Source organism: Rhododendron vialii, chromosome 12a (assembly GCF_030253575.1).
Source record: "Rhododendron vialii isolate Sample 1 chromosome 12a, ASM3025357v1".
NCBI lineage: Eukaryota > Viridiplantae > Streptophyta > Magnoliopsida > Ericales > Ericaceae > Rhododendron > Rhododendron vialii.
Window position 1 is genome coordinate 6,057,294 of NC_080568.1, and position 27,942 is coordinate 6,085,235.

At 39.8% G+C, this 27,942-nt stretch overlaps 3 protein-coding genes and 1 non-coding gene across 4 annotated transcripts in view; 1 reads left to right on the plus strand and 3 right to left on the minus strand.

Annotated features, from left to right (window-relative positions):
• The first annotated feature begins 3,727 nt into the window (after positions 1–3,727).
• LOC131312243 (small nucleolar RNA R71) lies at positions 3,728–3,836 on the plus strand. Its single transcript, XR_009195810.1, has one exon. It is a non-coding gene; the product is annotated as a small nucleolar RNA R71 (small nucleolar RNA).
• A 5,804-nt stretch (positions 3,837–9,640) lies between these two features.
• The window catches only part of LOC131309361 (uncharacterized), a 29,932-nt gene continuing 11,630 nt past the window's right edge, over positions 9,641–27,942 (minus strand). The window contains exons 8-13 of the mRNA XM_058336018.1: positions 11,744–11,899; positions 11,346–11,507; positions 10,927–11,082; positions 10,528–10,689; positions 10,109–10,264; positions 9,641–9,871 (exon numbers count right to left, since the gene is read on the minus strand). Of these exons, the coding sequence (XP_058192001.1) occupies positions 9,641–9,871; positions 10,109–10,264; positions 10,528–10,689; positions 10,927–11,082; positions 11,346–11,507; positions 11,744–11,899 (1,023 nt within the window). The remainder of the gene's footprint in view (positions 9,872–10,108; positions 10,265–10,527; positions 10,690–10,926; positions 11,083–11,345; positions 11,508–11,743; positions 11,900–27,942) is intronic.
• On the minus strand, positions 18,093–19,417 carry LOC131310271 (AMSH-like ubiquitin thioesterase 2). The gene is made up of 2 exons (XM_058337194.1): positions 19,148–19,417; positions 18,093–18,556 (listed from the first exon to the last, which is right to left on the minus strand). The coding sequence occupies exons 1-2, from the start codon at positions 19,255–19,257 to the stop codon at positions 18,382–18,384; spliced, it is 285 nt and encodes a 94-aa protein (XP_058193177.1). The 5' UTR covers positions 19,258–19,417; the 3' UTR covers positions 18,093–18,381.
• Positions 23,597–25,233, minus strand: LOC131310259 (glucan endo-1,3-beta-glucosidase, acidic-like). The gene is made up of 2 exons (XM_058337181.1): positions 25,019–25,233; positions 23,597–24,708 (listed from the first exon to the last, which is right to left on the minus strand). The coding sequence occupies exons 1-2, from the start codon at positions 25,092–25,094 to the stop codon at positions 23,747–23,749; spliced, it is 1,038 nt and encodes a 345-aa protein (XP_058193164.1). The 5' UTR covers positions 25,095–25,233; the 3' UTR covers positions 23,597–23,746.

Below are 27,942 nucleotides of genomic sequence, written 5' to 3' on the forward strand. Positions count from 1 at the left end.
AATCTGCCCGGTTACCAAATAATTGGCAATATCAGCATACCATGGGCACTCGTTAGCAGCGAATAACTCCTCATCTGGGAAAGAGTCCCTAATGGGAAGATCCGAGGTGGGATCCTCAAACTCTAGGCGAGACAGATGATCAGCTACTACATTCTCTACCCCTTTCTTATCCTTAACAATGAGGTGGAATTCTTGCAGCAATAGAATCCACCGAATAAGGCGAGCTTTCGCATCCTGTTTGGTCATCAAGTACTTCAGGGCCGCATGATCGGTGAACACCGTGATCTGCGACCCCACCAGATAGGATCGAAACTTATCTAAGGCAAACACCACCGCTAGCAACTCTTTCTCGGTGGTGGTGTAATTCATCTGTGCCTCATTGAGTGTCTTGCTCGCATAGTAAATCACGAATGGGTCCTTCCCTCTCCTCTGTCCTAAAACAGCCCCGACTGCATAGTCGGATGCATCACACATCAACTCGAAGGGAAGACTCCAATCAGGAGACTGCACAATAGGCGGAGTAGTGAGACTCCGCTTCAGCTTTTGGAATGCCTCCTCGCACGCATCGGACCACACAAAGGGTGCGTCCTTTCCTAACAACTGACACAACGGACGGGAGATAGCACTGAAATTTTTAATGAACCGCCGGTAGAAACCAGCGTGTCCAAGAAATGAACGCACATCTCTGACAGACTTGGGAGTTGGAAGCTTACGAATTAAGTCTATCTTAGCCTTGTCCACCTCGATACCCTTGGAGGACACAATGTGTCCCAACACAATAATGTGTCCCAACACAATCCCTTGGGTTACCATAAAGTGGCATTTTTCCCAATTCAGCACCAAGTGCTTCTCCTCACATCTCTGCAACACCTTGCCTAAATTCTCGAGGCACCCATCAAATGAGTCCCCGAAGACCGAGAAATCGTCCATAAATACCTCCACTATTCTCTCCACCATGTCACTAAAAATCCCCATCATACACCTGGAAAAAGTACCAGGTGCATTGCACAACCCAAAGGGCATGCGACGGTAGGCATAAGTACGATACGGACACGTGAAAGTGGTCTTTCCCTGGTCCTCTAATGCAACCTCTATCTGATTGTATCCCGAATACCCATCCAGGAAACAATAAAAAGCACGACCAGCCACCCTCTCCAGAATTTGGTCAATGAAAGGGAGAGGGAAGTGATCTTTCCGGGTGCTCGCATTGAGCTTCCGGTAATCTATGCATACTCTCCATCCTGTAGGAATTCGGGTCGGTACAGACTCACCTCGCTCATTGGTAACAACTGTCACTCCAGCCTTCTTAGGCACTACCTGAACCGGACTTACCCACTCACTACGGGCAATTGGGTAAATGATACTATTATCTAAGAGCTTCAAAACCTCAGCCCGAACCACCTCTTTCATGTGGGGATTCAAGCGCCGCTGAGGTTGCCTAGAAGGCTTCACACTATCCTCAAGAATGATTCGGTGTGTACACACCGTTGGGCTTATACCATGCAAATCAGCGACAGTCCAGCCAAGCGCGCCTATGTGCTCTCTCAACAATTTAAGCAACTTCCTCTCTTGATTCTCCTCAAGGGATGAGGAGATCACTACCGGATAAGTATCATTGCCCTTTAAAAAGGCGTACTTGAGCGTGTCCGGCAGAGGCTTTAACTCTGGTTTCGGCGGCTGAACCGATGACGGCAAAACCTTGGGCGGAGGGTTGCCCAAAGGCTCAAACATTGGGTCATAAGCGACCCCACATAATTCCTCCACTGAATCCTTGACATTCAATATCTCTAACAAACTTCCTACCTCTGGAGAATCTAAAAATGACGCCTCATCGGCGGTAAGAGCAATCTCCATAGGATCCTTATACAACACTGTGTCTATGTGCTCCTGAACGAGCGCGTTGATCAAACTCACCTCTTCTACCTCCTCATCATCCTCCTCAAGAGTGCTAACATTATAGACATCCACCTCCATCATCTCTTCGCCAACAGACAACTGGACCCTGCCAGTTTTGCAATTCATGACGGCGTTGGAGGTGGCTAGGAAAGGACGACCTAGAATGATGGGAGTCTTCTCTAAAACCTCAGGATTTTGGCAAGTGTATAGAACAATGAAATCCGCAGGAAATTGGAACTCACCTACCTGAATCATCACATCCTCCACTACACCCTTAGGTACTCTCACACTCCTGTCCGCCAACTGTAGCGTGACAGGAGTAGCTCTCAGATCCCCTAGGCCTAGCCTCACGTATACTGAATAGGGGAGCAAGTTAACACTTGCTCCTAAATCCAATAATGCCTTATCGAATGTCTAGCCTGCGATATCTATGGTAATGGTGGGACACCCAGGGTCCTTGCATTTGGCAGGAATTTCAGTCTGAAGAATAGAGCTCACCTGCTCGGTCAGAACCACGTTGTTCTGACTCTTGTGCTTTTTCGTGCAAAGGTCTTTCAATACCTTCGCACACTGGGGAAAAGACTCAATCGCCTCCATCAAAGTGATAGGGAATTGCACCCTCTTGAAAAGTTCAAACATCTTATGGTTCATATTCTGCTTAGGTTTCACCGCTAACCTTTGGGGAAATGGAGCTACTGGCACAGCTGGCGGTGTTGGAGTCGTGGGGGCTGCAGCTGCAGGCACCCCCATATCAGGTGACTCCTCATCATCCTTTACCTCTTTCCTAGGGATATCAATAATATCAGGGGTTGCTCTTGGTGCATCAACCTGCTCCGGGGGTAGAGCTGGTTTCTGTTTTTGCGGGATGGACTTATCGATCTCCTTCCCACTCCTGAGAATGGTGACCGACTTAGCCTCCTCCTGATTCGGGTTACGAACATTAGGACCTGAAGAATTTTCCAAATAATGGGCACCCGCTGTACTACCCTGGGCCGGAAACCTACCCTTTTCCTGCTGCAGATGACCAATAACCGCAGTGAGTTGTGACATTTGGGTTGTAAGGGCCCCAATTTGCTGTCTCGTTTCCGTCTGAAATGTCATCTGTGACTACATCATGGAATTGACAGTATCATCTAACTTATGATCACGCGCGGTCATCTGTGAATAACCTGGGGGAGGACCACGAGTGGATGGTCCTACCCCTCTACCAGCTTGTGGCTGGAAGTGAAATGGGATGACTTGCCCCTGAGGGGGCCTGGACGATTGGGCCTGTTGAAACTGCTGCGGCGGAGGTGGCGCAAAGGATTGAGCTTGGCCTCCGCCTACGGGTCTGGAGTCTGACCACCCTAAATTAGGGTAATCCCTCCATCCCGCATTATACGTGATAGAATAAGGATCCCAAGTCCTAACTGCATTGACTTCTTCCTGATTAAACTGACTCGCCCCCTTGGCGGCAATAAACCCAGGACAAACCGTCGCGGTGTGCCCTTTACATTCACACCACACGCATACTTCCTCAATTGATACCTCATGAACTGGACGAACCTGCCTCACCTCTAGCTCCTCTAATCTCTGAGCCATTTTCTCAACCTAAGCCTGAAGTCGCTGGTCACGAATGGTAACCGGGACAACGCTGGACCCAGAAGGTCCGGATCGCTCAAAATCGGATGGTTCTAAAGCCCTCTGCCTATCAGCTAGGTCATCTAAGAAATCCCAAGCCTGGTCCGCTGTTTTGGACAAGAAATCGTCCCCTTTGCAAGAATATTCTATGTGCTGGACTGACTCAGCGTTGAGACCCAGATGAAAGAAACCGATTAACTGAATTCTCTCAAAGCCATGGTGTGGCAGCCTTAGGAGCAATTCCTTGAAACGCTCCCATGCCTTGAGAAATGACTCATCCCTCTCCTGCCTAAAACCTTGGATTTGACGCCTAAAAGTTTTAGTCTTAGCCTCAGAAAAGTACTTCCTATAAAACGCGTCACGCACTTGTGCCCATGTGGTGAAGGATTGAGACTTTTGCATTCGGAACCACAGAAGCGCGCCATCTTTCAACGTCGCCTCAATCAGCTTGAGGCACGCATTCTCATATTGGGTATTAGACGCAAGGTTGCGCACTAATCCCTCGAATGTCCGCACATGCTCGTACAGATCATCGCACTCCCTCCCGTGGAAACTAGGGAGACTATTAAGGACACCAGGTTTGACTGTAAAGGCATTGCGTGCCTCTTGTGTCTCTGGCGGGAATACAATGGGTCCGAGAGGAGTGGTCCTCTCGGGATGCATGTGCTGTCTCAAGGACGGCGGATTGACTAATTGCCTATCTCCCATCTCGACTGACTCTGATTTTGACTCCGAAACTGACTCTGGAACTGACTGGAAAAGTGGATTGCTGACACTAACTGACTCAAAAGGTAAATCTATATAAAAATCACTAATGGGAATAGACTCTGACTGGTGCTCAGCTGAGTCTGACTCTAAACTAGAAGATGAAGAACTAGACAACACAGGCTGACTCGACTCCAGTTCTTTTCGAACTAAACGATGTGTTGGGTCGCGATAATAAAGAGGGTCCTGTTTAGAGGACACCTTCCTCTCTCTACCTATGGTGACTCAACTAAAAGACAAAAATTACGAAAACTCACACTCTAGAACACACGTCGCCGTCCCCGGCAACGGCACCAAAAATGCTTGTCCTGTCGGGTGTATTAAAATAAAGACGCGTCCCAAGCGTAGGACTCTCGACCAGTGTAGCACAAAATCCGGAAGTACCGGAGTCGAACCACAGAAACGGACGGACGGTGCTGACTCAAAAGTGTTGAATTCTATTTTATCCTGGCTCTTAGGTAGCCACCCCTAGTTCAAAGAGTTTGATTAACTAACTAAATTACCCAACTAAATTAATGAAATAAAGATTTAAAAAGGAGAGTACAGCCGTGGGAACTCAGCGTCCGCAACTAGCCTAACCAATATTTACTCGGGCCATAATTATTCACTTTGTTGATTTTAGAATAGGAAAAAGGATCCCTAACAAATGCGCACCACCTGTCACCAATATCCGTGCGCATTCGAATTCCGGCGATGCCTGGGTTTTGTTTGTTAGAAGAGTTTTCGTCTTCTAAAACTGCTTAAAGATTAAATTAATTCGACCCCGAGGTAAAACATTGATTAAACTAGCTACGAGACGCCTTTGCCCCGTGGCCGCACTCTACAGAACTACTCACTCATGATTCTATTAAACGCAGTAATAATTAAAACCCTAGATCTAAACATGCTTCGAACAATCGAAATAGAAATAAAAACACGATTCCGCAGACTTACGGAAGAGCAATGGATTCGAATACCGAAAAGGAACAAGAATTAACAACCGGAAATCTTGAAGAACTGAGAGTAAAACTTGAATCTGCAATAAAGAATTTAGAAAACAGCAGCCAAAAGTTAAACGAACGTAAAACTATCAAACGTCTAACCCTAATCTTGAGTTAAAAAGGGGTTTTATAGTAATCCCTTTAATAAAACAATTAAAATCCTAAATTAAATCGTAATCGGACCCTAAATGACCCAAAACGACACCGTTTGAATGTCCACTAATCCCCTCGGTAGCGCTACACCCAAATTGGTGTAGCGCTCGCGAATGGCTTATGACGTGTACGACGTTGACTGCTGGCGTTGGCTGTTGACCCTATTAGCTTTTAGGTAGCGCTATACCCAAAAGGGTATAGCGCTCGCAAACTCTCTGATCTCCTCGAGGACTTTGCTATCCACTTCTGAGCGCTATACCACTTTCTTGTAGCGCTCGCGAATGACTACGGTGATTTCCTCGCAAATTTCACTCCAACACTTAGTCTCCACAGCCTTTCTCGTTCACAAGCTCTATCACGGCCTACCGGGTACTTCTCATTAGCGCCAAAACATCTCAATTTCCTGCAATATAGGCACAAACACAAAATCCAACCTCGTGCACGCATTAAATGGAAAAATGAGAATTAAATGCACGTCTAACGCGCTAATTTCCCTACTTAGGCACTTAAATTCATGAATTCCACGCGCCTATCACTTATATATTTCAATCTATAATATTTTCATAATTTTAAAAACTTTGTATTATAGAACTAATCGGGATCTATCAAACAAAATCTATATTGCATATTTTTTAAGATTCACACTAAAAAATATAGGCAAAAGACATAAAAAAAAAACAAACAAAATAATGGACAATAAACATAGGACGGAGGGAATATAAAGGATGAGCAATTTGAAACGGAAGGGGTACCTAACATTCTATATATTATAGCTTTCTCCAATTTGTTGAGCTCAACTTTAATTAGACTGGATAAGTTCATGAGTTAAGGTGGAATATAAAAGACAAAGTTGCAAATCCTCCCTGTAATCAAATTCACTAAAGTTCAATTGGAAATAAAATAAAGTTAAACTTGTGCTTGTTTGTCTGCTCTCTACATTTCAAGCCAATCGAAAAATCATCCACTACACGTCTTCAGTCAACTTTTTTTTTTGGAGACTTTTAAATTCGAAGGACAAGGCTAGGGTACCCATAAAAATTGGGGTATAGTACGTACTTTTGTATATAAAAAAAACGTAAATCGCCTCAAAATCTCGTAATTGAACACTAAAAAATTTATATATTGGACCACAAAAAATCATAAACACGACCACAAAAACTAACCTCACAAAAATTCATGACTTTGGGGCTGCCTTTTTTGAGCTTGCGTCATCTTTTTTACTACTACAAATTTCATAAACAACACCATGGAATTTTGTAAAAGTAACCACAAATATTCAAAAAAATAAACCACCACAAAATTCATATCTCGGGCCACAAAAATTTCATAAAATGCGCCACAAAATTGGTAAAAGGTGCACCCAAAAATAAAAACGAGCCATAAAAATTCATAAAATGAGCCAAAATGTTTTGTAAAATGGGCTACAAAAATTCATAAAAAGAGTGTGTATTGAATACTTTTCCATATTCAAATGATATCTTTTATGAACGATTTATTATTTTGCAGAAATCCATTTCATTAAGTGTGCGGATGGACATGATCTTTTAAAGGTGGATCTCACCAAGTCATTAACTAATAAAAGAGCCCTTCTACGGAGACCGACGGGTACGTACCGACCAATTGTGGGGCCAACTTCGGGGTTCCATGCAATTAATCCAAACCGCTGATTATTTTTGAAAAATGGGCCCCACTATTGATCGGTCCCGTAGTGCTTTTGCTAATAAAACTGTCATCTGTTTAGTTATAATTTGGCCGATTCTGTAGCTGATTTCTGGCGTTTAGCCTTTAACTATGGATTAATCCTGCCAATAGTTAGTCATGAATGGACCTAACTATAGGCAATCTACCTAACCTTGACTGAGAAATGCGACAATATCATCATATATTAATACCATGCGAGAAGGGCCCCCGCCACGCAAATGTTATTGGGATTTTCTTTTTGTTAGACGGTTGGGCTGCCCCGGCTGGGGAAATTCTGTAGTGCAATACCCTGTAGGGCATCTTGCAGGGCGCACACAGATTGTCGATCTCGGTAATGAATGGCTGAGATGTGGTTTTTAATTCTGACCGGTATATAAGAAATAGTTTTTACCGGTCAAAATTGATTTTTGATTTGGACCGTTGATTGATGAGATCAACGGCTGTGCACAGCCAACCCTTGTAGGGCGGAGTGCTCTACAGGATTCTCGGGTCCGAGGTGCCTGGGCTAGCTTATGCGCACTTCGACTAATTCTATTCCCGGTTTAGTGAAAGACAAACCATTCATGCATGTTGGAGCTAGGAAATGCAAAAGAAATTTACTTCTTGCTGCTGATCCCAAGAGTCCAACCCTAAGCAATTGTGTTTGGAGGAAACCACCACCCAGTCAGACTAACCCGAGGGTTGTTGTTTGGATATTTGTGATTCATGCGAATTAGAATTTTCACCAAAACTTAAACCACCCAGCCATTGCAACCAATCTAACAACTGGGTTCTTTCGTATTAGAAAAATTTATGCAGACCCAGTAAAATGACAATTGAAGAAGCAGTCCATTTCATTATTTCTAGGGGATTATTTTCACTGGACTCGTTACCTTCTATGTGACCACCCCTGTGACATTGACCCTATTAGGTCTCATTCTGCTAAAGTTTTTATTTTTTTAAGTACTTATTTATCACTTTACGAGACAGAAGTCATTCTCTTACAATACATAAAATAAGTAGTACTTATTTTAGTTAGCGGAACAAATCCTAATTTTCCTTACATCATAAAATGAGAGAGAGAAGAAAGATCTTCTGTTTCAAATTCAACGTGTCCTACGTATCCATGGGTTATAAGGCGTAGCACGCTTGTTGTGCGGCCAATAACGGGCCCATTCTAAGTTCAGACTCAGTTATTTAATTTGATTTGTTTGTTTTCTTCGCGATCATGTCAAGCTAGCAAGTGACCCATGCAATGGTTTAATTTGATCGGGCATCGATATAGCTATGTAGTAGAATACAACAGGCCGGTTGCAACAGTTACTGGTTTTCTTCCACTTTTGCTCATGTTTGCCCAACTTCATAAGTGCCTGCGCAGGCAGCAAGATGATCCATCAGCTACATTAATCACAAAAAGTTTGTTCAGCCGCTAACTATATGGGTGAAAAAATTTGCACTCATCACCTTTTATTTGGAGAAAAAAGTGTCGGTTGCTCATGGGGCACCGCTGTCCAAAACCTTTCGACGTCGTACATTTCAATGGAGTCTACAACTATTAATAAATGTATATGAATCCGAAAAAGAAGTAATTCAAGAGTTCTCGGGTACCATAAATGATGACGGGCCAGGAGAAAGGCTCCATAGGAACTTGCCCTTTTGCACTGGAAGAGTGGCTTTTGTCAATTAACATTGTCCCAAATTACATTCATTATCATGCATCTAATGATTAACACAGTCAGTGGGTATATTATGATAATTATCATGCATCTAGTGATGCATATGATTACATGATTGTGCAAGGTACAACATTACCCATGTTATTTGCGAAATTTGTGAATACATCAATCCTCTCCCTCAGCTCTTTATTCTGTGCTTCCGCCTCTTTTATCTTTGTTTGAAATGCATCCTCCCTCTCCTTCAACTCTTTATTTTTAGTCTTCAGCTCTTCGATTTTAGTCTTCATCTCTTCCTCCATCTTGTGTAAGTCAACCACCTGATTCGATTTTAATAATTCAAGCCTATTGTTTTTGTAAGTCCAAATGCATTAATTGTCCACCGAAAAAGAGCGGTTAATTTGATCTCCATAAAAGTAAATAGTCAAAATTAAAATGTATCTTGAGGAATTTGTCTGTCTGCTTCTATTTAAAACAGAAAACAAATGAGCAATGCTATGGATAGATAAGTTTGACTACAAACCTGTGTCACTTCCATCACTTTGATCCTCTCCCTCAGCTCTTTATTCTGTGCTTCTGCCTCCTCTATCTTCTTTTGAAATATATCCTCCCTCTCCTTCAACTCTTTATTTTTAGTCTTCATCTCTTCAATTTCAGTCGTCAGCTCTTCCTCCATCTTCTGTAAGTAAACCACATTATTCTATTTTAATAATTCAAGCCCTTTTGTTTTTGTAAGTCCAAATGCATTAATTATCCACACACAAAAAAGAGGTTAGTTTGATCTCAGTATGAGCCCGATTGAATCATATTTGTCTCCATAAAAACTAAACGGTCCAAATTGAAATGTATCTTGAGAAATTTGTCTGTCTGCTTCTATTTAAAATCGATGAGCAATATTATGGATAGATAAGTTCGGCTACTATAGCCTGTGTCACAACTCACTTCCATCACTTTGATCCTCTCCCTTAGCTCTTTATTCTGTGTTTCTGCCTCCTCCATCTTCATTTGAATTACATCCTCCCTCTCCTTCAACTCATTATTTTTAGTCTTTAGCTCTTCGATTTTATTCTTCAGTTCTTCCTCCATCTTCTGTAAGTCAACCACCTGATTCAAGTTTAATAATTCAAGCCCTTTCTTTTTGTAAGTCCAAATGCATTAATTATCCACACAAAAAAAAAGAGGTTAGTTTGATCTCGGTATGAGCCCGATTGAATCATATTTGTCTCCATAAAATCTAAACGGTCCAAATTGAAATGTATCTTGACGAATTTGTCTGTCTGCTTCTATTTAAAACAGAAAACAGATGAGCAATGCTATGGATAGATAAGTTTGACTACAAACCTGTGTCACTTCCATCACTTTGATCCTCTCCCTCAGCTCTTTATTCTGTGCTTCTGTCTCCTCTATCTTCTTTTGAAATATATCCTCCCTCTCCTTCAACTCTTTATTTTTAGTCTTCATCTCTTCAATTTCAGTCGTCAGCTCTTCCTCCATCTTCTGTAAGTCAACCACATTATTCTATTTTAATAATTCAAGCCCTTTTGTTTTTGTAAGTCCAAATGCATTAATTATCCACACACAAAAAAGAGGTTAGTTTGATCTCGGTATGAGCCCGATTGAATCATATTTGTCTCCATAAAAACTAAACGGTCCAAATTGAAATGTATCTTGAGAAATTTGTCTGTCTGCTTCTATTTAAAATCGATGAGCAATATTATGGATAGATAAGTTCGGCTACTATAGCCTGTGTCACAACTCACTTCCATCACTTTGATCCTCTCCCTTAGCTCTTTATTCTGTGTTTCTGCCTCCTCCATCTTCATTTGAAATACATCCTCCCTCTCCTTCAACTCATTATTTTTAGTCTTTAGCTCTTCGATTTTATTCTTCAATTCTTCCTCCATCTTCTGTAAGTCAACCACCTGATTCAAGTTTAATAATTCAAGCCCTTTCTTTTTGTAAGTCCAAATGCATTAATTATCCACACAAAAAAAAAGAGGTTAGTTTGATCTCGGTATGAGCCCGATTGAATCATATTTGTCTCCATAAAATCTAAACGGTCCAAATTGAAATGTATCTTGACGAATTTGTCTGTTTGCTTCTATTTAAAACAGAAAACAGATGAGCAATGCTATGGATAGATAAGTTTGACTACAAACCTGTGTCACTTCCATCACTTTGATCCTCTCCCTCAGCTCTTTATTCTGTGCTTCTGCCTCCTCTATCTTCTTTTGAAATATATCCTCCCTCTCCTTCAACTCTTTATTTTTAGTCTTCATCTCTTCAATTTCAGTCGTCAGCTCTTCCTCCATCTTCTGTAAGTCAACCACATTATTCTATTTTAATAATTCAAGCCCTTTTGTTTTTGTAAGTCCAAATGCATTAATTATTCACACACAAAAAAGAGGTTAGTTTGATCTCGGTATGAGCCCGATTGAATCATATTTGTCTCCATAAAAACTAAACGGTCCAAATTGAAATGTATCTTGAGAAATTTGTCTGTCTGCTTCTATTTAAAATCGATGAGCAATATTATGGATAGATAAGTTCGGCTACCATAGCCGGTGTCACGACTCACTTCCATCACTTTGATCCTCTCCCTTAGCTCTTTATTCTGTGTTTCTGCCTCCTCCATCTTCATTTGAATTACATCCTCCCTCTCCTTCAACTCTTTATTTTTAGTCTTTAGCTCTTCGATTTTATTCTTCAGTTCTTCCTCCATCTTCTGTAAGTCAACCACCTGATTCAAGTTTAATAATTCAAGCCCTTTCTTTTTGTAAGTCCAAATGCATTAATTATCCACACAAAAAAAAGAGGTTAGTTTGATCTCGGTATGAGCCCGATTGAATCATATTTGTCTCCATAAAATCTAAACGGTCCAAATTGAAATGTATCTTGGGGAATTTGTCTGTCTGCTTCTATTTAAAACAGAAAACAGATGAGCAATGCTATGGATAGATAAGTTTGACTACAAACCTGTGTCACTTCCATCACTTTGATCCTCTCCCTCAGCTCTTTATTCTGTGCTTCTGCCTCCTCTATCTTCTTTTGAAATATATCCTCCCTCTCCTTCAACTCTTTATTTTTAGTCTTCATCTCTTCAATTTCAGTCGTCAGCTCTTCCTCCATCTTCTGTAAGTCAACCACATTATTCTATTTTAATAATTCAAGCCCTTTTGTTTTTGTAAGTCCAAATGCATTAATTATCAACACACAAAAAAGAGGTTAGTTTGATCTCGGTATGAGCCCGATTGAATCATATTTGTCTCCATAAAAACTAAACGGTCCAAATTGAAATGTATCTTGAGGAATTTGTTTGTCTGCTTCTATTTAAAATCGATGAGGAATGTTATGGATAGAGAAGTTCGGCTAAAAGCTTGTGTCACGACTCACTTCCATCACTTTGATCCTCTCCCTTTGGTCTTTATTCTGTGTTTCTGCCTCCTCCATCTTCGTTTGAAATACAGCCTCCCTCTCCTTTAACTCTTTATTTTTAGTCTTTAGCTCTTCGATTTTATTCTTCAGCTCTTCCTCCATCTTCTGTAAGTCAACCACCTGATTCTAGTTTAATGGCATGGAAAAAGAGAAAGGTTAATCTGATCTCCATAAAAGTAAATTGTCAAAATTAAAATGTATCTTGGGGAATTTGTCTGTTTGCTCCTATTTACAACATATCATGAGCAATGCTATGGAAAGATAAGTTCGGCTACAAACCTTTGTCACTTCCATCACTTCGATCCTCTCCCTTAACTCTTTATTCTGTGCTTTCACCTCTTCCATCTTCGTTTGAAATACATCCTCCCTTTCCTTCAACTCTTTATTTTTAGTCTCCAACTCTTTGATTTTAGTCTTCAGCTCTTCCTCCATCTTCTGTAAGTCAACCACTTGATTCTATTTTAATTATTCAAGCCCTTTGTTTTTGTAAGTCCAAATGCATTATTAATTATGCACCAAAATAAAAAAGAGGTTAATTTGATCTCAATTTGAGCCCGATTGAATAATATTTGTCGATCCCCAAAAAGTAAATGGTCCAAATTGAAATGTATCTTGAGTAATTTTTCCGCCTACTTCTATTTAAAACAAATGAGCAATGCTATGGAAAGATAATTTTGGCTACAAACATGTGTCCTGATCCGTGCAAAAAGTCTATGTAAGTAACAATGTAATTTGATCATATATATGATTTGTTGAGATGACTACCAATGTAGAGACCCGTAATTTTCCAAAAATGGTTTAATGGTTTTATAAATGCTAGAATACCGAATAATGGAAAAATTGTGAGTTTATTTGATTTGAGGCTTAAATGATAGGATTGTTGTTTGAGGGAGTGTAAGTGTAATTGAGTTGGGTGCTAGTATAAAAGGGGTGTATGTGTTGTAGGAGATCAAAAATCTCCCTCATCTCTCTCTCTCCCCAGCCGACTCTAGATCTCTCTTTCTCCTTCGGCTCTCTCTCTCTCTCTTGCTCCACACACAAAACTTCACCCCAAAACTCAAAACCCATGGTTATCAACCTCCGTTCCACCTTCTAGACGTGATTGCAAGCTCGTGATTCATTGGATAGAGTTCGGAGAGGAGTATTCATGGAGGATTTCAAGTTTTAAAGCTAGGGCTCGCTAGTGGATCTTGGGTTTCGGCCTTGTAAGCTTGAGGTAGGAATTTCTTACTCTCTCTATGTGTTTATAGGTTGATTATGTGCCTTGATCGTGCTTGGTTTGTTGTTTGTTGTTGAAATTTCGTTGTTGAAAGGCTGAAAATCTGCAGAAAAAGTCTGTGGGATTGATACCCTCAAAAGGGGTATCGATACCCCACTCTTCTCTGGACCAGACGCTGGCCAGGTATTGATACCTCGGTCAAGGGTATCAATACCCCTCTTTTGTTCCGGACAGATTTGATTCATTTGTTCCTTCTCGTGCCCGTTTGAACCCCGGACACTTCAAACACCTTTTGAATAACTTCAAATGACTTCCAAACTTGATTATTCGTACCTCGAAAGATTCAATGACCAATCGATCACTTTAGGCCGTCGTCGTAGCTTAGAAAAGTGTAGAATTAAATGGTTAGGATACTCGTTGATTATTTTACGCTTTTGGTTGATTGAAGTAGATGTTGTGGTATGTCTTAATGATCGATATAGACTTGTTAAGCGTTATAACATGACGTGATGATTGGTGAGTAGAGAAACGTACAATGGAGGCATTATTGAGTATCTTTGGCCGTAAAGTATGTCATAGGGTTCATAGTTGGTCGATGGGGTTTTGCCTAATGGTCCGGAAGAGAATAGGGTAACTCGTATCTTTGTACTTCGTTTAGATGGATCATCCTAGGTTCATTTGGTATTCGTTCCATAGATTCTCGTTTAGAACCTAGCGGGCGGTGTGTCGGGAGTCTTTGTGGGATTGGTACGTGACGTAGGGCGTCGTGATAGACTTTGAGAGATAACGTGACCAAATGCGTTTAATGATGTACAAAAGGACATGTTTGTGAGTTTAAAATGCATTGAATGACGACGAATGAAAGAATGTGGCCTTGGGAAGTGTTGCCTTATTGTATTCGGATTGTTAATGCTTATAAGTTTCTGTGAGTTGTGAATTTGAATTAAGGGTCCTGCAACGCAAGGTGTGGTAATGCAGAGACTCTAGAGGGCCCGCAACGCAAGGTGTGGTAATGCGGAAACCCAGGTGGAAAGAATTCACTGTAACGCAAGGGGTGGTAATACGGTTGAATGTCTCGCATGATGAAGAAAGTTATGATTGGTTATAGAAGTTCGTGTTGTGTTTGTTGCTTGAGATGGTAACTGTCGAACAAAGGAATAAATGATCGATTTTTATCAAAGTTTTGAAAAGAAAGGAATTTAGTTTTGGAAAAAGGATTTCTATGAAAAATCCTCCAGTATTCCTAAGCGAATCAACGGTTCCGCTATTTGGGCACAAATCAACGGATTCTGGTATTCAAGCGAATCAACGGAGCTTGACCCGTGAAGGTCGAGAGTTTTCTCAAAGTTATTTTGGCAAAAAAAGGAAACGTTTTCCTTTTATAGAAGAGCCTTGATGGTAAAATGTAAGAAATGAGGAAAATAAAGGTGGCAGTCATTCAAGAAATCTTAAAATGATTTGAGAAAACGGTATTTGGTTGATTAGATTGATTTGTGCTTAAAGCTACTCCTAGTTGTTGTACGAATGGCAAGGGATATCCATAAGACGTATTGAATTCCTTAGTCGCTGTTTGTTGGTTCATTGTGCCTTTTGTATCTTCGATCGTCCATTAGAAATCATTCATTCTTGTGGCATGTTTCATCGCATTTACATATAGCTTGGGTATAGAATTCTCTACTGGGCTAGTGTAGCTCAACCTATCATTTTCAGGTACATCTCAAGAATTTTGACGCGGAGTGCATGGTGTGCATGCTTGACTTCATATCTTTTGAAAGCCATCCCGAGAAGTGATTCTATGATCTTTTGAAAGGATTAAATTGTAAATTCATTTGAAGTTTTTTTTTTATTTCAGATATTATATAACCTCTAAATTTACTGTCTTTAACTAACTATGGAGTTTGGGCCGTAGTGCCAATGTTGTAAATCTTTAAACTTGGAAACCTAGTTTGTAAATGATTATTTGGAATTCTCTCTTTTGGGTATTATCTGTTCTATGTGAGGATCATTTATTAAAATGGATTATTTATTTATGTTAAAAATCGAGGGCGTGACAACCAATGTATTAAACTCAATTTCAGGCAACTATTACGAATCAAGAAATTCCATATCGAGAATCTTAAAAGTGGAAGTTCAGATCATCAAAATGAAACCCTTACAGAGCCCGTTCTCTTACGTAACCAACTTATGAGAGATAAAATGAGCATGAGAAATTTGATTTATTAATTGGATAAGAGAAAAATAGAAGGGATAGAAGGTGACCTTGACTTTTGGTTCAACAAATACACCAATTGCATCAACTAGGCTTCCACCACGTCCATGGAATCCAGCTATGACTCCACCTTCTATTGGAATGGACATAGGAAGACCCCCTCCCTTACCAAAGGGCCCAATGTTTCTTAGATTTGTATTAAAACTGAGAGATGAGAGTACTACAAGTCCACGATAGTCTTTGTACGTCAGGCTTATGGATGAGAATTGCTCTACTGAACAGTCGATGGAGAACTAAACAAACGCAAGTCTAAGTTAGGCCTTTGTTTGGGACGCATAAAAGATAAAAGTAAAAATCAGCTGAAATTATTGTAGTTTTTGTTACATAATTCACTTGCCTATTCGCCTCAACACTAAAGATCAAAAATTTAAATAAAAAAAAAAACAAAACAAAAAAAAAAAGCTACAGACAAAAACAAACATGCACAAATTTGGACACCATGTTGTCCGGAACCGTCCGACATGTGAGGAACCACGTGCATCGGATGGATCCGACTCCAATACATCTCTGTCCGAATTTGTGAATAAGCTAAAGAGGGGCACACCTTTGCAGACGAACCGCCACCAGAACCACCGATTTTTATGGAGCTTCCTATGACGACGCCATCGCGACTTTTACTTTCAAATAAAATTGAATCGATAACATTTCCATAACGAATAGTTATCTGCATTATAGGTCCGTCAGGCTTGTAAGTTGTATATGCACCACCTTTCCCTCCCCATGGGCCTAGAAATAACCATCCTTCTTCACCGCTAATCCTGCCCTGCACATCCACACAATCTATTGCAACCTTCTTTTTCATAAATAAATAACTAAAAACATCCATTACAACTTTCATTGGCACATTTTTATATTGTATATATGTCACAGAGAGAGAGAGAGAGGGAGGGAGGGGGGGGGGAGGGGGGGGGGGGGGATTGTTTACCATTGGAACTCGTGTACTCCCTTGGTGCCTATTCGGATAAATTCAATCGCGTAAAGAGACTGAAAGGACTCTCGTGGACTCGCTTATATATATGTATATATTTCCCTAGTGATTTCGCCGAAGAGCTTGATGGATGGATCTTCGGTCGTGATTTGAAAAAATCTGGTTGAAAATTGAAGGCGATGGTGAAGGAATTTCTCTGGTGGCGAGGATTTTGGGTTAAAATGGGATTGCCATTGGAGTGGATGCCAGAGATTCTCTATGTGAACTTGTTGAAAATGGGTTTTGCCATTGGAGTGGATGATAAGAAAGAGACCTTTAACTCATTTGAGTAAGGTAAGGGCTAGAGATTCTCAGCTTTGTTTGAAACTCAAGGAAAGGAAAATAAGGAAAATTAAAAAAATTCCCCCTCTTTTGTTTGGTTAGAAGAGAAAAAGAGAAGAAAATAATATCAAATTTTAGGAATAGCAAATTTTTTTCCTCCCATTTCCTCTCATTTCTCTCTCATTTTCCCTAAGTTCTAAACAAAGCATAAAATAGTGAACTTTTACGAGTTCAAAATTGGGACACACACACACACACACATATATATATATATATATATAGAGAGAGAGATATATATATAGTTCGGTTGTGTATCAATGCTTGGGGTGTATCAACGGACAACCGGCCCCGGAAAGCCACACAAGCGCACAGCCTTCGATCGGCAACCCCCTACCTGCATGCATGGGGCAACAAAAAAATTCCTGTAACGTAAACCTAACAAGTAATTTGTATGTCTTTTCATTTTTTATGCCTAAGTAGACAATCAAGTTTAGGATCGAACCTGAGCAGTCCAAACATCGAGACTGGCACTGTATCAATGCTTTAGGTGCAATAAGGTGGAGTGCTGAATTCTTATGAAGATGGTGTTAATACCTTGTTGATAAGTTAAGATAGAAATTTTTGTAATTAATTCTATTACATGATTGAAAAAAAAAAATGGTTGAACTTCTACTTCGGAGACTCCTTTTTGCAAAAGATTAGCCGTATCTACTTTGTAACAGTATAACTATTTTGTCAGAAGAGAAGGAAGGGTAGCCCAAGTGATAAGGTGCTCCCTTTACCTGAACAAAATCTTGGATTGGAAAGTTACTTTGCAAGATACAGGCGTCATGTCACCATAACCTGGAAAACAATAGGCTTGGAGTGCATTGGCAATGATCATTGTATGTGACGATTCCTTATGTGATGTCAAATGGGATTTAACAAAGGTCTCATTCATGTTGAAAGTCAATGTTTTTTTTCTTTTGTTGGTAAGTATGTTGAAAGTCAAGTTGCTTGAACATCAATATGTATCAGAACAAATTTATTTGTCACAAGAAAAATGGACGATTAATTTTTACTATCTCCGACTAACCTACGCTCTTATAGATATATAGTAACATAGTCTTACAAAATGAATAGCTCAAATCATCGAATATAGTTGTAGTGGATCTTAATTTGTGTCTTGTGAATGATTACCTGAGGGAATCTTGATACATACTACTTCGCTTGAATATAATCATCGTAAATGCATTAATTGTTACTTAGCTAATTATATCAAAACATATATAAACAAAACAAAAATAAAACAGAAACATTACATTTACATCTTCCCACTAATTACCAGGTTCACTTCTGAGGGCCAACTGCCCAACTCAAGCGCTATGCTTGTTCAACTACAAGCACTAAAAATGCTACACCATACACATAAAAAGCAGCATTTCTGCATTTCAACCACTGCCTCAACGCAAATCGCATATTTCTAACCTGATATTAGGATTAACGTAGACGTTGGAGCAGTGCTCGTATATGGGACTCCCCTCCGCAGGTTCTCTATGAGGGTGGTATTCCGTCTCTTGGCACTCCTTCAGTATGCTCATCCCACCTGGGTCTGATAGCCTGAATATTCCATAGCTCCTGAGATCACATCACTCAGAAAGTGTGAAACTTCTAAAGGTGAAATGCTCTTATATTGTCCAACTTAAACACCATAAGCTGCCAATTGAAACATGTATGCAGTTTTCTTGGAGAGAGATGTAAGCTTCTTGAAACTGTGCAATTCCTTTTGATATGGAAATTGTATCGATTCTTGTGGTGATACTTTGTGAGGAGTCGGGTGAGTCTAAACCCACATAAGGCCATGGTAAGTTACCGCACTTCATGATTATCGCTGTCATGCAAATATTATGAAGTGCGACTTTTTAGAGCTACACATTTACATGGTGTTCTACTAGCTGCTAATCAAAATGTACTTGTTTCACCAATTTGTTGATGGACACGTAGAAGATAATTACATATTCATACATGCTTCACAGCCAACTAACGGTGGTAGAATGACTAGCAGATAGCAACTAGAGTCACTAGACCCTAAAAAGGCGGGTAAGGTTCCGAATTTCAAAAAGCCCAAAAAGCTCACCTCCTCCCTGGGGAAATGATGAAAAAATTATGTGGCAGATAAAAGATAATTGGTGCGTGAAATAGAAAACAATTTCGAGGAAAGTAGCATACCTTCTTGTATCAGTGGGAGCCATGACAATGGCAATGGCCTCAGGTACCATTACCTGGAAAAGAAGAACCAAGTGAGCAAGGGCACACAAGACGACCGAACCCTGTATCATAAGCTCCAAGACACTCACACAAAAGCATGAATTGAAGACGAAAAGGTGAACTGGAACGAAAATCCATTCGTAGGGAAGAAACAAGCTTTAACACATGCACATATTAAACAAAACAATTTAATTACATAGCAAAGAGCATTCAGTTGACAGGAGGGTTATAATGTAATTGCCAAGGATTTGAGTTCTGAATTGGGATGATCTCATTGAAGCTGGGCTTTCTAATGCATTCCAAATCCATGGTAAGAAATTAGGAGCAAGGAAGCATAATCGCCATATGGATTACAGGTGAGCTCCATATGGACAAAACAAGCCCTTCGACACTGAATTACTGCTTCTCCAGAATTTCAATCCCATGACCGTAAATGGATGGTCTAAACTGAAACCAATTGTATGGAGTCCAATTTGTCACAACTCACAACACTCAAAAATCTGAAAAATTGTGCGGATAAAGCTCAAAATTACCCAAAATTTAAAGTCCACATGACACAAAACTCCAATCATCGCTATGTGGTTTATAGAAATCGGGATCATAGGCAAAAACCTAGTGACGAGCATAACAAGTACTCTTCATGTCGACAAATTTTGTTTTCCACATGTTGTCCTTATGGGCTCTTGCTTCTCAAAGGTGAAGTTAAAAATTCCCTTTGTCCCTTTTCTTACTGACATTTAGCAATGCCATGCCAAGCCGGAACTAGCCAAACTGCAATAACTTTCTAAAAGTAGAAAACTGATGGGAAAAACATTTAAAAAGCAGAAACACCAGCTTGTAGGCATCCTAAGTTGGACAATCTAACTCTTAGGAACAAATCTTCTGCGTTTTACAATTTAGATGTATCTGCATTCTGTAATTGGTGCCGTCGGATAGGATAAATGAACCGATCGCTTCACTTCGCTTAATATTCCAAAAGGGCGTTTTGCATTATGCAGTGTCTAATTTTTTCTTTATCTTTGATATGATAATTCAATTTCTATTCCGTTTACTGGATAGCATGAAATCTGTTTACTGAATCACATGAAAATTTGGCCAACTCCCTGTATATCTATTTCTATCTTCATGAATGCAACATCACCCCTAGTTTGTGAACGACCCAATCATTACATTCTATACTAGAAGATTAGAAGAATTTTGCCGCTTCAGAGCTGCTTACAAATTGCATTAGTTATCAAGCACGGTGTTTCAGTATTCCTCAGCACTTATCCTTAGTCCAAGGTATCAAACTGTAGACTCTCCACACCCAATTACAACTCTGCTGTCTTGTATTTGGACTAGCCATTTCCTTAGAGAAAGCCCCGCAAAAGGGTGAAAAGTATTATGATTCCAGAAGGCACTATTGTTGTCACGCCTCGTTCCGGAATGACACCCGAAGTGGGCCCGAACCGACACGACCACGTGGCATTCCACACCAAAGAACAAAATCTAAACGATAAACCATGCACATAACAGAGTAAAACCCCAGCGGAAGGCTTAACTTTAACATAAACAATGTGTCAACAATTTTACGAACTTACATAATACATAAGTTAATGCCTCTTATCCCAACATAAGTAATTAAAACATTAACAGAGTTTCCCACATAATTAAAAACTTGAAATCATAAAGTACTTGACAATCTTAGTCACAAAATGAGTTTAACAAATATTAGAGTTTGACCCATTACAACCAACTCGACTCAAAAATACCAACACTCGATACTAATCCAAGTGTCTCCAAAATGCCGACCGGTAGTGGACCAACTCTACGACCACCTGTGACCTGGCAATCCAAAAAGGAAAACCAGCGTGTGAGATATAGAATACATTCAATAAAATACCACAGAGCCCAAAGGAATATCTCACTTGAATGTAAACCACACAAAACTCAACATAACTACTCAATCGTATAACCACATGTGTAAACACCAACATACAGTGGCACGTCTGCCACATCCCATGTATCCAAGGTATTGTGTCCCGCACACCACATTCCCATTCACCGTTAATTAGACAGCATAGCCCACGATATGGTGTGACTCACTCCACAATCCTTTAGCGGGTACAATCAACACCCAACAAACACATATCATTAACTAAATTCCAATTAGCATGATATACAATCACCACCATGTAATACTTTATTGAACATAACTATATCAAACACACTCACCTTTGTGTCGACCGAAGTATGCCAAACTAAGGTTTCGGCACCTCCCGAATGACCGGCTCTTTACCTAGCCACAAGTTAACTCATATTAGTTACTAATTCAACGAATACTTGGCACAATGTTATAAAGCTAATAAGAAACTAAATAATGTCTAACGGATACAAATATGTCCAAGTCTATACCTAAAAGTATCCCACGATAAGTGTGAAACTCAAACACTTCCCAATTCTCCAAAAAGATAACATATTCCACAACCAATCTGTGTTAGAATGATCATAACATTTAATAGATTTAGAACTAGTTCATGAGACCACCACCGTTAGAAAGTACACTTCCGGTACATGAATTTTGATATAAAATTTGCCCAACATAGTGTCCGAACAACAAAGTTATGCTTGTCCGAAGTTACTCACACAGCTGTCCAATATTACAGATTTTGCACGTCCACCAACTTCAAACCAAAAACTGATTTAACCTATTACAAAACAAGCCGCAAACCCTACATATTCAGAAAGGCATACAAGTCTAGTTTCCAAATAAAAAATCGGTGCGCAAACTCGATACCCAAACTAAAAGATATGACTGTTTTTCCCAAGACATATCGGAACCACAAAGACAAAATCCAGCAGGATCACACCAACTTGTAAATTTCGCCAAACCTAGAATATGCCTCTAATAAATCCCAAATTTGGTACACACCATTATCACTCATCAAAGTTCATCCCTGATTTTTCCTTGATTTTTTAAAACAAAGAAACTTAGTCAAAATCACCTCCGAACTCAGAAATTCTGAGCAGAGCAACACAATTTCTAGCAGAACAGTTTGTGTTCGAAAATTCATAAAAAATCGAATACTTAATACTTTTTAGTAATTCCAACGCCAAAATATCACCAATTTATCAATATTTCAAACCCAAAAGGACCCATAATCAAGAGAATTGTTTAACCATAAAAAAAATTGATGAAAAACGCAGCTCTGTAAGCTGTCTGTTCAAAAACAGGAATTCTACCACAGCTAGGTTTACGATTTTTATCTTTTTCCATATTTCTCATAAAATTCTGAAAATTTAACACAATACAATAGACACACTATTGAACCCTTAGTAAAAATTCCAGAAATTAACAAGTTTTCTAGATACCTTGAATAATTTCGTGAAGAACAGACTAGGGTTTTTCTCCTCTTTCTCTTCTCCGCCTTTTCTTCTCCTCTTTCCAACTCTCTCTCTCTCTCTCTCTCTCTCTCTCTCTCTCTCTCTCTCTCTCTCTCTATACACATACACGTACACGTACGAGAGAAGAATGGGGAGAAATATCTCCCCAGGATACTCGTAAACCTATATAAAGATTATCGTATGCAAGCTAGACCTATTTTTAACTTATGTTCTAATCGCAAATCACCTATAAGACCCTCGCAAGTTCTATTATTTACGGTTTTTAACCCCCAAAACATATAATTCAATTAAAAGTAATTGAAATACCAAAATTTCCGGGACAGGTATTACAATTGTAAGCCGTATATGTATACTAGTATACTACCACTAATTCGGTGCTATCAATGGAATCAAATAAAAACAGAGCTCGAACGATTTTTTTTGGCTTCACATATATCCTTTTTAAGAAATCTTTGTTCTCTACTAGGTGAACATATGTCTCCAAGGGTCAATCCTGTGAAGCGAAGTCCCACATCTTCTGAGTATCAAAGTAATAGTATGAAGTATATAAGTGTGAGGACATGCTTACTTCAAGAGCTAACTTTTGAGGTTGAGGTCTACCCGAGACTGTGTAATAAATATGTGATCCTTATGCCCCCTTCTCTATTTACGTCGTCTGAAAATGACCCTGTTAAGGGCTTTGCTAAATGTGGCCAAACATTTGGTAAACAAAAGTAGGCTCCTTGTGTCTCCTACAACTAAGAAATGGGTAGATTGTAGTAGAACATGGTAGTTCTTTTTTTAGCTGGTTTATTGGAGTAGTTGACGTATGTGTTAACTAGTTGACACTTGAACACCTTAATATGAATGTGGGTGGTGTCTTAGTTGGTCGAGCACCCTTTGCCCCATTCGTTTGGCTTGGGTTCGATTCTCATGTCTGCCCCACTCATTTGATGGCCTCCTCTTCCCCTAACAACTAACTCACTAGCCCGCTGATGTATATTACATTCAAATATGGCCTCCACATTTGAATTTTTTGCAATCACATTGTTGAATCATCAAAATACCAACTTATATTATTATTCACTGATGAATGTACTTTAGCATTCCTGTTTCAAACCTAGTAAACATGCCCTAGAATAACACTCTGTTTCAGTACAAAGTGGAAGCTAGCAAACAATACCATAGGAGTTGATTTTAGTTGAAATTAAGGGGATATGTCTTAACCCCATCAACACCAAAAACCCCAAAATGCTTCTCAGACTCCTCCCCATCTTTCTCATTCTCATCAAACAGATCAAACAAGAACACTTCCACTCCAACCCCAGGCCTTCTGGGCGTACCCACGTTCTCCAAAGCTCTCCTCACCACATTCCCATTATAGGCCAAAGCATTCTCGGCGCTCGCCGCTGCTCCACCGCCTGTCGGCCACCCTGTCTCCGTCACCACCACCGGGATCCTGGCAAACCCTTCCCTCTCCATCGCGTACACAAACGCGTCGACCGTCATGTCAAAGACATTGTCGTAAGCCATGTTTTGGTCATTTGCGATGTTGGTTGAACGGAACAAAACAGAGTCTAGCGATACATCTTCTGGGTTGTTTACGTAGCTGAAGTATGGGTAAACGTTCACCATCAACGGCGATTGAGTATCGCGCAAAAACTGCAGGAGAGGAATCATAATGGGTAGGAAATTTGGATCAAAAGCTCCGGCAGAGGGAGGGTATGAATTGGAAAGAATAGAAGCTGCGTGAGCAGAGGAGAGCTTGATCGTATCGGCTAGGTTTAAGGTTTGTAAAGCTTTGTACATATTTTGCATGGCTGGAACTAGGTAGGCATTGTAAAACGTGTCTTTTAGGAGAATTTCATTTCCTACGGCGATGTACCGGATTTGATTAGGGGGAACATGGGAGAAAAGATTGGATTGGAGCCAGTGGAGGGAGGAATCGACGGGGCCGTTGGCGAGGGAAGGGAGGATTTCGTTGGGGATTCCGATCATGAAGGAGATTCCAGAGCCGGAAAACGCCGTGAGAGTTTCGGGATCGGTGTTGAAGAGACGGACGGTGGCGATTCCGTTTGATTTGACGAGTTCGACGGTGGTGGAGGGTGGAGGGAGGTTGCTGGCGACACGGCCGTAGCAGATTCCTACTGGGGCAGCCGCTGCAATATCAAGGGAAGTAATGTCAGAAATCTTGAGGAAGTAGAACTAGTAACAAATCACCAAAAACGAAAAAATACGGATTGACGAAACAGTAAAAAATTTTGCAGAAAATATTTCTGAGATGAGAACCAAACAAAGTGAAAGAAAAGGATACCAGAAGAAATCTTGCAGAACAAATAACGAATTTCTTTTTACTATGAACGTGCCAAGTCATGAAGTAGTAACGGCTTCGATTATAAAACAACTCTACCATGGAAAGAAAATCATTTAGAAGAATCAGTATGGAAAATGGGTATTGATGAAAGAAACCTGTTGAATGTGGAAAGAGGAGGATGGAGAGACAGAGGAGAGAGGTTAGAGAGAGAACGAGATGTTGAACTTCCATTCTTGAAATCTTGATAGTGTTAGTTGAATTTGTTCTCCTGTGCAATGCATGGAGGTCCTATATAGTAGTAGATGATGAGAGAGAGAGAGAGAGAGAGAGAGAGAGAGAGAGAGGTTATGGGGACTGGTTTGATTTTGGTTTGAAATGGTTAGGTTGCTTTTGGATGTACTGATTCCTTTAACTGAGATGTGTTCCGTTTGTGATAGCCGCTGTATGAACTTTCCAAATTCCAACGGTCGGTGCTGAGAAGAGAGGCTTTTGGCTTTAGCTTTGCTTTGAGAAATTTTTGGGTGCCGAGCGGGTACCGCATGGCGTTACGCGTTGGCGATTCCAACCGTTAAAATGTGTTTCGCACGGAGAGTGGTGTGGTGAGAGGAGAGAAAGGAAACAAATCTAGGCCATCCAAAATACGTTTGGACGGTTGAAATTGCTGACGGGATATCACGTGTGTGGTATCCGCTCGGCACCCAAAAACTTGTCGCTTTGCATAATTTGCCCTGTTCAGAAGAGGTACTTTGGGCCACCTTCTCACGTGAATGGCTCTGAAAAATGGGCTGTTGAGTTGTGCCAAAACATGCACAAGCTCGAGGAACGTATCAAGTTCCACTCATTCTAATCTCATTTGGTATTTGTTTGTTCAATACTTATTTTGGGGTGTACCGCACACAGCTATTCATAATCTAAAAAAAAAAACACGTAGCTAATACTATAAAAATGCGTAATTAATGAGTCAAAAAATATGCATACCATACACCAAACAAGCATAACAGGCACAAAAAATGTCTCATTATCCAAAACTATTTGTACCATATATTTCCACGGGATACCCCTTTCGTAACTAGCAAAAACATGCGTTACATACACCAAAATTACACGTAACATATGCCAAAAGTTGAAATATAAGGGGATTGTTGAAAATCCACGTATCTTTTTATGTGTGAATACATTTATTAATTACTTGTAACATAAATGCATTCACATTTCAAAAATACATTGGTTTCCAACAATGCATTCATATTTCAACTTGTTATTGGTAAATAGACTATTTTGGAAGATCGAATACATGCATTTTGTTTGGACTTTTCGAAGAGGACTAACAATTTGGAACATTTCAAAATAGTACTCTCTCCGTCCTATTTTCATTGTTCATTTTTGAATTGCGTATCATTTTTGAATTGCTTATATATTTCAATCTATAATATTTTTCATAATTTTAAAAACTTTGTATTATAGAACTAATCGGGATCTATCAAACAAAATCTATATTGCATATTTTTTAAGATTCACACTAAAAAATATAGGCAAATGACATAAAAAAAAAAAAACAAACAAACAAAATAATGGACAATAAACATAGGACGGAGGGAATATAAAGGATGAGCAATTTGAAACGGAAGGGGTACCTAACATTCTATATATTATAGCTTTCTCCAATTTGTTGAGCTCAACTTTAATTAGACTGGATAAGTTCATGAGTTAAGGTGGAATATAAAAGACAAAGTTGCAAATCCTCCCTGTAATCAAATTCACTAAAGTTCAATTGGAAATAAAATAAAGTTAAACTTGTGCTTGTGCTTGTTTGTCTGCTCTCTACATTTCAAGCCAATCGAAAAATCATCCACTACACGTCTTCAGTCAACTTTTTTTTTGGAGACTTTTAAATTAGAAGGACAAGGCTAGGGTACCCATAAAAATTGGGGTATAGTACGTACTTTTGTATATAAAAAAAAACGTAAATCGCCTCAAAATCTCGTAATTGAACACTAAAAAATTTATATATTGGACCACAAAAAATCATAAACACGACCACAAAAACTAACCTCACAAAAATTCATAACTTTGGGGCTGCCTTTTTTGAGCTTGCGTCATCTTTTTTACTACTACAAATTTCATAAACACCATGGAATTTTGTAAAAGTAACCACAAATATTCAAAAAAATAAACCACCACAAAATTCATATCTCGGGCCACAAAAATTTCATAAAATGCGCCACAAAATTGGTAAAAGGTGCACCCAAAAATAAAAACGAGCCATAATGTAACGCCCTCAATTTTGGGTACGTTAAAGAAGGCAATTTCATTGAAAATCTAAATAGAGTCTAGCTCAATATTACAACATAATTCTCCCAAGAGTACTTTATTAAACAAAAGGAGGGTAGACTAGGGTTCCTATCTACTGCTCCGCCTCTTCTTCCATTCTGGCCAGCTCCTCGGCTCCGAAAGCTTCCAAGGTATAATGTTCACCCTGTTCATCTATGAGGTCTGACACATTATACCGGCGTCGCCACCAATATAATATGTCAGGGTCACCAAAGGTAACACTGTGAGCTTACAAAAGCTCAATAGAGTAAACCCTACCCACTAACTCATAACTTACAAACAATAAATTATAAACGACAAATAGTAACAATCACACATCCACATTCACTATTCAAGTATCGTTGGTGTCCATATTTTTTTTGTATTTCTCCTACGCGACTCATCGTAGACCGTGTCTCCATTTTCACTTTTCATAACCAAATCAACATTTTCAAAATCTGTTTCTAACACACCCAACCTCGGTTCCGCCGTTCCGGTCTCCCGAGTATCCTCACAATGGTTCCGCCGCACCGGGTTCCCATTGGCACACAATTTGCATTGGCTTCTTTCCGCGGATAACCAAGCCACACACCCAACCTCGGTTCCGCCGTTCCGGTCTCCCGAGTATCCTCACAATGGTTCCGCCACACCGGGTTCCCATTGGCACACAAAACACACACCACACAATGGGCTACCATGACCGGCCACATTGCGGTTTCCAAAATATTTCACCTTTCCAAAACACGCCTTTTCGTTAACCACACCCTAG

Bases quoted from the DNA above. Each gene is read 5' to 3' on its own strand.
- LOC131310271 (XM_058337194.1), bottom strand. From the start codon at position 19,257: ATGATACAGGGTTCGGTCGTCTTGTGTGCCCTTGCTCACTTGGTTCTT. The intron at 18,557-19,147 runs GTATGCTACTTT...ATGTGATCTCAG, and splicing joins GCTCCCACTGATACAAGAAG to GAGCTATGGAATATTCAGGC.
- LOC131310259 (XM_058337181.1), bottom strand. From the start codon at position 25,094: ATGGAAGTTCAACATCTCGTTCTCTCTCTAACCTCTCTCCTCTGTCTC. The intron at 24,709-25,018 runs GTTTCTTTCATC...TTGATATTGCAG, and splicing joins CCTCTTTCCACATTCAACAG to CGGCTGCCCCAGTAGGAATC.